This window comes from Strix aluco, chromosome 28, assembly GCF_031877795.1.
Source record: "Strix aluco isolate bStrAlu1 chromosome 28, bStrAlu1.hap1, whole genome shotgun sequence".
NCBI classification, from domain to species: domain Eukaryota; kingdom Metazoa; phylum Chordata; class Aves; order Strigiformes; family Strigidae; genus Strix; species Strix aluco.
Window position 1 is genome coordinate 7,131,955 of NC_133958.1, and position 9,963 is coordinate 7,141,917.

Consider the following 9,963-nt stretch of genomic DNA (forward strand, 5'->3'; position numbering starts at 1 on the left):
ACTCATCGTCCAGAGTTAGTGATACCACTGCCTAAAAGATTTGCCTGCAGTCATGAAGCGTAGTCAGGTGTGAAGACTCAGACCTGAGTCTTTCAGTGCTTGTGCAGCAACCAGTAGGCAGTCGCCTTCCTTCCCATGTAATAAAGGTCATATGCTTAGACAGCTTGTTTAATGGCATGTAAAGGACTTCTTTTCATTGTTTGTTCCCAGCAGAGTAGTAAAACTGGAAAATTATTCTGCCTGACTCAGAAGTCCAGATATCTGCTATATGAACGTGAAACACCTGTTCTGATTATGCAAAGGAGTCACTTGGCATGGAGTTTAGATACATTTTGCATGACAATTGTCATTTTCCTGCCAGCTGGATTGTGCTTTCAGCAGTGTTATTACTCTGTAGTGAGCAAACCAGCAAAATAATACATTGGAAAACATCCGACTGGCTGCTCCTCACTATAGCAACGGGGTTACTTAACACATTTTATAGACTATACCAAGAGGTCTACCCTCAAAAAGGGTACCCTTGGGGAAAAAAAAAAAAAAAAATAGAAGCAGGCATCGTTTTTAAGGCCTCAGGCTCTGTTCTCTCCAGTGTGGAGCACAGTTCTGAGCACCACGTCGGGAAAGCCTGGGCGAGCACCTTAGAGAGGGGAGAACGGGCCGTGCAGCAGCAGCCTCCACGTGCGAGGCGCCTGGACCGCGGGCTCCCGCGCGCAGCCGGCGGAGGGGAGCGGGGAAGGGGCCCCCCGCCGGGCTGCGCCCCCCGCGCGCGCTCCGCAGCCGCCCGCCCCTTCCGGGGCCCTCCGCGGGTGGGGCGTTGCCGGGCGCGTTCCCTGGTCTGGCCGGAGCCTGGGCAGGCCGCTGCGCCAGTGGAAGCTGCGCGTAGCGTGGCGTCCTGCGGCGTCATGGCCCGCACGCCTCTCCTCGGCCTATCGGCCGTGGCCGTTAGCGGGTCACCCAATCAGAGTGCCCGCTGCCAAGCCCCGCGGGGGTCAGGGGGCGTTTCTCGCGTGCCAATCCGCGCGCCTGGGGGCGTGGTTTGTGGCCGCAGGGACGCGGGCGCGAGCGGTTGGGTCCTGCGGGGCGGCGGAGGGGCTCGGACGCGGTGCCGGCCGGTGCGGTCCTGGGGCTCGCCCGCCGCAGCCATGATCCACAGCCTGTTCCTCATCAACGCCTCGGGGGACATCTTCCTGGAGAAGCACTGGAAGAGCGTCGTCAGCCGCTCCGTCTGTGACTACTTCTTCGAGGCGCAGGAGAGGGCCTCGGAGGCGGAGAACGTGCCGCCGGTGATCCCCACGCCGCACCACTACCTCCTCAGCGTCTACCGCCACAAGATTTTCTTCGTGGCCGTTATCCAGAGCGAGGTGCCGCCTCTCTTCGTCATCGAGTTCCTTCACCGCGTCGTCGATACCTTCCAGGTACAGCTCGCGCGGCGCGGGACGGCTCTGGGAGCTGCCGTGTGCCGAGGAGCTTGGAAGGAACCCGGGGCACTGCCGTGTCGTGAGGGAGAACGGGTGCGGGGGGGAGAAAAGGGAGACCTTCGAGTTAGCAGCAATTAGTTTTCTCTTTTTCCTATCTGTTAATTCTTACCCTGCACCTACGGGGATCTGGAGTAGGTCTCGAGGGCTTGCGGTGATTAGGAATGTGTTGCCTGGGATGACGATGGGTTCAAGATCGGCCTGTGCTCACAGGAAAGACCCTTCAGCAATCGAGATGCACGTTTATGTTTTGTAGCCTTGTCTGTTCAAGGAGCTGTGAACTAAGACCAAACCGTTCTCACAGGGAGTTTTTGCGATTCATAGCCGTGTGCTTTAGTCAATTAGTGACAGCCTACCTATAGGTTTACATCTAGTGAAATTCCTTGGGAGCGTGTTTGCTTCCTAAAGGAGAGTCACAGGAGATGCCCCAGTTCCCTCTATGCTATGGCTGACATGACTGCCACTCGGTTTAGGGAAATAGTGAAGGTGTCTGTCTCAGCCTGACAGCAACAGGATCGTGTAGTGTCAGGATTTGAAATGTCTTGTGACGAGCATCCTACCAGAATACAGGAAATGTGGATGCTTGGTCAAGCAAGTATCATGTGAGCTTTTGCTTCCAGGTGCCAATCAGAATGTGAGTGTAGGCTGTTATGTTTCACTGAGTTCAGGGAGGGGATTGGCTGTTCAGGCCAAAAATGTACTATGTCAGCCGCCTAGGTCTTGTTTTTTCTGAGGGGACAAGGCGTGAGTGTGTTTTAACTGGTTTGGCCACATGTTAAAATCTGGTATATCTGAAAAAGAAATAGTGCTTGTAGTGTAGGCCTAGGAATTCTCTAGCATCACAGTTCATGTATACTCATGCTTTATGCAGAATGCCTGATCTCTTTAATTGCTGTAAGTAACTAGAAGCTCAGGTTTGTGTCTGTGTGTGCTCGCTCTCCAGAAAGATGCACGAAGTTATCATAGAATAAAACTCTGTAAATTATGTGTTCAATTTTCAAAATTGCTGAATTATTGAGACTGCTTCCTATAACATATGCTGAATCTTGAAAGATCTTAGTTTTCTATACCTACGTTGTGTTACAGGTTTACAATTTGATTTGGTATATATTTACTGCAAACTTTAATATTGCTCATTATTGATTTGGAGTAGGAGCTGAAGAAACAGTAGAAGAATCAAGCTGGGGAATAAACTGGTCTGTGGATCTTTTATGATTCATGTTCTAACGTTCTGCTTTATACACCTCTTAAATATGAGGAAGGAGGATTTTGTTACATGGATAGAATTATTTTTCAGACTTCTGGGTTTTGTTACATGGATAGAATTATTTTTCAGACTTTTCAGAGTACCGAACTTCTGTTATTAGTCTAATACATCTTAGGATGTGTAAGCAGTCTGTACACCCCAAGTGGTATCAGAATGAAAAAAACCACAGGTAGTGTGTTAGACAGACTTCAGAAGTGGTCTGCTATAAAGCAAACCTGGACTTATGCAGAATATGCAGAGAGTTTGAAGCCATGCTTCCCCTATATTCCACATCAAAATAAATTCTAAAAAAACATTTACAGAACTGAAGTTAATAATTTTATTATTTTCTATATGTATGCAAGTATTATAATGAAAGTAAATTAAAAGCTTTGATGAGGAGACGTTGAATTCCTTAAACAGCAGTGCTGCACAGTTAAAATATTGAGAGTACTGTAGGTAAAGAGTAGGACAGCTGAGGAAGGATGTATAATACTGGGATCTAGCGAAAGGTATCACTGCACACAAGTCAGTAGTGGCCCCTGGTAGTAGGTTTTTTTAATTAATATTGCTGCTTAATCGGTTGCAATTGAGCCACTTCCAAGTGCTAATTAAAAAAATCTCTTGGCTATCAAAGGGAATCTTGTTATATAGAAAGGAAATAAGAGCATATGATGATGTGGTGATTTGCCAGCTTGTTGGGGCAGTGGCAGAGGTATGCTCAGAGTTGTGCATGTTTGTTGGAGTGGTCAGGCTGTTTGTTGTGCTTGTACTGAGGTTCAGTGTTGTTTCACCTCCTCCAAGAAGAGGCTTAATTTATTTCTGTGTGGGAGGACACTGAGCTGAATGATCGCTAACACTTTCTTTCACAGATTGTTGAGTAATTATTTCTTTTGCACAGGATTATTTTGGTGTCTGTTCAGAGGTGATGATCAAGGACAATGTTGTGGTGGTTTATGAGGTGCTGGAGGAGATGCTGGACAATGGCTTTCCATTGGCAACAGAGTCTAATATTCTTAAGGAACTGATAAAACCTCCCACTATCCTGCGAACAGTTGTCAACACCATCACAGGTACAGGGAAATAAAAAGTAGTTTAGCTGGGGAGGCCATGTGACAATATTCCTGCATAAGTAAATGAGGACATGGGTGAAGAAAATTTGTGTTGTCCCATACCATTCTAGACCCCAGCAGAAGTGTATTTAGGGAGTCCTGTGTTAGTTATTTGCTTTGAGATTCCTTCCAGTTCCAGTACCAGCTGCGCTTTTTTTTTTTAACCAAAACAGTCAGATTACATTTCCAGTTACAGCTGTGACATGACTTCCTGGACGAGTTAGTTTGGTGTGGGTTTTTTGTTGGGGTGGTTTTTTGTTTTGTTTTTTAGTTACACTTCCCTATGCCTTATTGTGGTATGTTTTAGAGTAGGATATGAGAGAGATGTAAATTGTAGAATACAGACAGTGAGTCTGGAAGAGTAATTGCTCTCCTACAAAGAGGAGATACACATTCTCAGGGATTAATTACCATTATGTTATATGAGGCCAAGGACTTTCTGGAGCACTGTCTAACTTTTTTGGTTGTTGTGATTGCCTTTCTTTTTCCAGGAAGCACTAATGTGGGTGACCAGCTTCCTACCGGACAGCTATCAGTGGTGCCTTGGAGACGTACTGGTGTAAAATATACCAACAATGAGGCGTATTTTGATGTGATTGAGGAGATAGATGCAATCATTGACAAATCAGGTATGGAAGTTGCTTCTGGTTAAGGTGAGGGTAACTTGTCCTGATAGTGCCTGAAGAGAGATTTAGGTTTTCAAAGAGGAGCTCCCTCATCTAAGTGTGGGAGCTCTATTCTTACTCTGGAATGTTGCCATCCTGTAAGTGCTATCGCTCAGTTTTAGAGAGGTACCAAGGTTTTCACTTGTCCTTGCTTCTGAGGTCTTGTAAGCAATTCTGTATTGGGAAGATAGAAGGTGAGTGAAAATTGTGCATAGCACTATCTCCTTAGGTTTTGTGTATCTTAGTCTTGTAAGAGTTGGGAGCTATTGTCATTGGTCATTAAAATGGACATTGCTGGTGTCAGTGGTTCTTATTTGTATGCATCTTCTCTAGAAGTTGTTGAGAATGAGAAAAATGTTGAGGGGGCAACATAGTGAGCCATGACATTTCATAAAGATAATAAATTTCCTTCCTCCCCATTGATAGTTTTTCCACACTGGGATTTTTTTGATCAGGTTCACATAACCTCCTGTGTTTATTTTTGCAGGTTCCACGATTACTGCTGAAATCCAAGGGGTGATTGATGCTTGTGTCAAGCTGACTGGGATGCCAGACCTTACCCTCTCCTTTATGGTAAAGCTCAAGGATTATCTTTACTTAAGTATCTTTACTTCAGCCCTGCAACTAGGATCTCAGTCTCACGCTGATGGATTAGAGTAGATCAGAATCTGGATATGCCAAACAAAAAGGGAAAGAATTGACAATGGAAACTCATAGTGAACTTCAGCAACTTTGAGCCTAAAGGTTTTATTTTCAGATTCTTTGTTAAAAGTACCGTTAGTGTGTGCTGTGACCAAGTTTCTGAGATACAGTGGTGCTTTAGGCAGATGTCCTAAAGGGCCGTCTTTTTTGTGAGTATCCATCAATGTAATTATTTGACACGATTAGATTTTCTAAAATAGGGTAGAGGTTATTGAGTACTGCTATCGCACAGATGTAACAACATCAAAGAGCTTAACATGTCTGAATGTAGATACCTTCAAGTGGGCAGAGTGTATCGAATGTTAAGCCCTTCATGGGTAGAAGATTGAGAAGAAGAAGAGGTTATTTTAAGTAGTACTGCCTTCACTAACCTTGTGACTTTCTTTTATTTCAGAACCCTCGGTTATTGGATGATGTCAGCTTTCATCCATGTGTGCGTTTTAAGCGCTGGGAGTCAGAAAGAATACTCTCCTTCATTCCACCTGATGGAAATTTTCGCTTGCTCTCCTACCATGTCAGTGCTCAGAAGTAGGTGATGAATGTAGTGCTGTTACAAATGTAGTGCTGAATTACAAAATTTGGACCTTCCTGGCTAGTAGGGAAGGAAAAAAAAAGGGAATTGCTTTTAAAAGATCAGGTGGCATGTTATGCCAAAAGAAGTAGAGATGCATGATGACTTGCACTCTTCCTTTTTTTTAAAACACATGTTTTCTCCTTATTTGGAGCAGTGATTCTGTCATTTCTTTTTGGTCAGCAGCATTTTTCGAAGACCAGTAGCAGATGAATAAACTAGAGAGGGAAAGAATTAGGCAGTATGGAGTAATCAAGCTGTTGATTTCCTGTATTTATAAAAAACTTCTAGAATAAAGCAACATAGCTTGATAACCTTGTTGGTTTTTTGACATTTTTCTTAATAGAACTACAAGTTCTTGTCCACTGCTTGTGCTCTTTTCTAGAATCAGGTTACCAACTACTAATTGGGGTTACAGATGTTAAAGCATTTTGTTAGACTTTGTCAGCCTTATCTCAGGTAGGTGAAAAGGAGTGGGAAATCCAACCAAAAGCACAAGCGTGAAGTTCAAGTGCCACTGCACTGCCTGGAACTATTTGCCAGCTTGGTTGTGAAATGCAAGTACATTCCTCATCCTTTGCTCAAGTCTTCTGTTATACTGGATGTAATTACCTGTCCTGTAGAGAGGTAGAAAACTAGGATACAGCAAGCTTGATTAATAAAAGAAGTGTAATTAAGACTTGAGAACAGGATTCTGACTTTGCTCTTAAATCAAACAAGTGAGTGTAGGATTTCCTTCTCTTTTAAGGAGATTGGTTTCCAGTGTTCTCAGTATAGAAGGCAAGAACCGCATCAGGAAAAGCAAAGATGAAGGCAAGAGATTGACAAGGACTTTCTGTTCATGTCTTCATTCTAGCCTTGTGGCAATTCCTGTCTACGTTAAACACAACATCAGTTTCCGTGATAGCAGCTCACTGGGACGTTTTGAGATCACAGTGGGGCCGAAGCAGACTATGGGGAAGACTGTAGAGGGAGTGATGGTCACTAGTCAGATGCCAAAAGGTGTCTTAAATATGACCCTCACACCCTCTCAGGGAACACATATCTTCGATCCAGTTACAAAGGTGAGAGGAAAGAGAGAAATCAAAAATTTTTTTTTTTTTTCCTTTCAGCAAATGAAGTTGAGCTGTTCATGCTTATGTGACCATTTCCTTGACCAGTTTTTTTCTGAAGGCAGTATCTTTTCTTGGAGTGAGAACTTTTTCTGGACTGTTGCATCCTAGTTGTCTTAATCTTCACAACAAATAGCTCAGTGTCTGAGTAGATTGTAGTTCTAGTTGCTTGGTGTGTGCAGAAAATCCAAGAACTGGTATTGTGTGATGAGGTGTTAGTCTGGTGGATGCTTTACAGACTTCTGCATATCTAGTTGTCATGCCTAGTACCGCACATTAGACTTGGTCCTTTGCATGCACTGAGGATTTGCGTTGGTTAGTGGGTTTTGGTTTTATTTGGGGGGTTCTGGTTTTGTTGTTCGATTCCTTCTCCCCCACCCCAAGTTTTTTTGTTTTTTTTTTTTTTTTAATTGTAAACTTAAATTTGATGGTTTACCCACAGTAGAGCCTCAAGCAACGCTGCTTCGGGCATTTGGAAAGGAGGCAATTCTGCATTATTTTTGTCACTGTTACACATAAGAAATGGGGCCTGCAGCACAAGTAGTGGAAATACCATTCATGGTAGGCTTTTGGGGACTTCAGGGAAAGAGAGAGGGAGAACAGAGGTCCGAGGCAGCTGCTTCTTAAGCCCGTGCTGTGTCTGTCCAATATGAGAGGCAAGATACTGAGACAAAGACCTTTTCTGTAAAGAAACATAAAAAGCTGTCATTGGAAGGGGACTCTTCTTTAGAGGGTGTTACAGCATTTCTGTTTCACTGCTGCATTTTCTGTTTCTTAAAGCTGCTGTCATGGGATGTGGGGAAAATAAACCCCCAGAAGCTGCCAAGCCTGAAGGGGAGCATGACCCTGCAAGCTGGGACATCAAAACCAGATGAAAACCCCACCATTAACCTGCAGTTTAAAATTCAGCAGCTGGCTATATCTGGTAAGTGACTATCAGGTAAAGAAGCTGAATATGCTTTGCTGTGTCAGTGCTCACTCTGCATGTAGCTGAAGTGGCTCTGCAGGCCTTCTGAATTTTACATTCTATCTGAAACATGTTCTTAAGTAAAAAAAAATTGTGTGCTTTGACTACAGATATGTGGATTTGTTCTCTCTCATGCTCTGTGAAACAGCCTATCTACATTTCCTTGCATGTTGTGCTTACAGACTTAAAGAATTTTAGGGTATAGATGTGTTTGTAAAGAATGATTCTGACAAATACCAGTTGTCAGTTTTTCTCCATTCTTACTGCTTGCTAAAACTTTCCCTATACTTTCTGCACTTCTGGGATGATCTTCTGTTTTTTTATCCTTAAGGCCCATCTGTTTGTGAGAACAGTCAGTCTTATGCTGTGTTTGTTTGCCTTTAGGACTGAAGGTGAATCGCTTGGACATGTATGGGGAGAAGTACAAGCCCTTCAAGGGGATAAAATACATGACTAAGGCTGGCAAGTTCCAAGTCCGAACCTAGAGGATCCTCATAGTGAGGAAGAGCACTTTCCTGTTTCTTCTGTCCCTGGCTGTTGGATGCAGCCTCTTACCCCATCCATCTGTTTAGGATTGCTCCCTTGCCTGTAGTAGCATGAGCAGGAGAGCCAGTGCTTAGGGTGCTGGGGAGCAGGGAAAAGTAAGGTTGACCTGAAACCATCTCATCCCTAGCTGAGTCTGAAGTATTTGGAACAATGGCAGGTGGGAGAGGAGTTCAGGTCCCTTGGGATTAGTGAGTAAGCTGTGTAAGCTTGTATCACCTTCATTTTGCTGTGTTAAAGGAAATTCTAGGGATTTATTGCCTTTTCTAACTCCTCTTCCTTATATTTCAGTTGACTTGTATCCCTTTGTAGATGATACAAAGCTGAATTTCCACAAACTTCGACTCCAGTGTGATGGTCTGGCTTCTGCCCTTCTCCATCACTGGGCGTTAGGGTGGAGAGCTGTATAGTTCTTGGCAGCAGAGAGATCATCTAGCCATTCTGCCTCCAAGGGACTGGAAGAAGTGGAAAGGTAGATTGTGCCACCCAGAAGGGGAAGTTAAGAACCCTGAGATTGGGGACAGTGCCACAGAGGGAGGAAGGGAAGAAACGGATGCCTTTCATAAGCCGTCTTGGTCATCAGGTATCTTGAGTCTCTGGAGACAGACTAGAAACCCATCCAAATCTTAGTATGGGATCCTATGAAGGGCTGACTGTAACATATGTGATCTTGTAACTGATGGGTGGTGACATCTGAATGTAATTCTGCTTCTCTTCTTATTTTGTCAGTAGTTGAAGGTAGAGAATCTCCTAGCTTCTTTGGGGAGTCGGGGAAGAGACAGAGGCAGGTTTTTTTTTGTGGAGACATAGCACTCTGATGGAAACTGAAGCTGTGGCTAAATGAAGATGATTGCTATGCTACTAACTTGTTGGAACCTCCTTTTGTCTCTGCCTGCCTATTACAAATGAAGGTGATACTGCTGTTCTCCTGCTCACTGATGTCTTTCTTTGAGATAATTGTGTGCTGGTACCTTTATAGTGTTTCTGGCTGTCCTACCTCATTCCAATTCCTGTACCAATCAGCTGCTGTGCAGATGGATTCAAGCCTACACTGAATTTTTCACTGAGACCATCTCTTCTGCAGGATCTGTTGCTGCATCTGCCCATTCCAGTCTGTGCTGCATCTCTCTGTACAGCATAAATATGAAATGAGAGGCATTTGCACTGTTCTGTATTGTCTGTAATATGCTCTTTGGCCAGTAGATGCCAATGTCTTTCTCTGTGGTAGCAGAACTTGTTCCTAAGCTGCTGTACCTGTGACTACAGCATCGGTCAGGTGGCTGCGGAGTCCAGCATGTACAGTTCATGCTTGTGAACAGAACAAGTTGACCCTAAGCGAAGGATAACATACTTTCTGGTTTGCATGTGATGGATACTTGCAGTGGATGAGTGGCATCTTGCATGTGGAATTGCAAGTTCCAGTGCGACTGATGAATGCCATAGCAGGTGGCCTTACTGCTGAGCGTGTTCAGTGCAAATATAACCTTCGGCAAGGGCATCAATAAAATTCATTTTTACATGTCGTCTGTGTCATTTCACAGTGGTTTGTGTGGGCTTTACGTGAAATACA

At 44.2% G+C, this 9,963-nt stretch overlaps 1 protein-coding gene across 1 annotated transcript; it reads left to right on the top strand.

Annotated features, from left to right (window-relative positions):
* The first annotated feature begins 861 nt into the window (after window positions 1–861).
* AP3M2 (adaptor related protein complex 3 subunit mu 2) lies at window positions 862–9,915 on the top strand. The gene is made up of 8 exons (XM_074808273.1): window positions 862–1,415; window positions 3,623–3,794; window positions 4,325–4,462; window positions 4,986–5,071; window positions 5,595–5,728; window positions 6,628–6,835; window positions 7,664–7,808; window positions 8,235–9,915. Exons 1-8 carry the CDS (start codon window positions 903–905, stop codon window positions 8,333–8,335), a joined length of 1,497 nt encoding a protein of 498 aa, XP_074664374.1. The 5' UTR covers window positions 862–902; the 3' UTR covers window positions 8,336–9,915.
* Window positions 9,916–9,963: the final 48 nt, after the last annotated feature.

Excerpts from the sequence above, each read along its gene's own strand:
- AP3M2 (XM_074808273.1), top strand. The coding sequence starts at position 903 with ATGGCCCGCACGCCTCTCCTCGGCCTATCGGCCGTGGCCGTTAGCGGG. Across the intron at positions 5,072-5,594 it reads ACCTTACCCTCTCCTTTATG|AACCCTCGGTTATTGGATGA; the intron begins GTAAAGCTCAAG and ends CTTTTATTTCAG. Across the intron at positions 7,809-8,234 it reads TCAGCAGCTGGCTATATCTG|GACTGAAGGTGAATCGCTTG; the intron begins GTAAGTGACTAT and ends GTTTGCCTTTAG.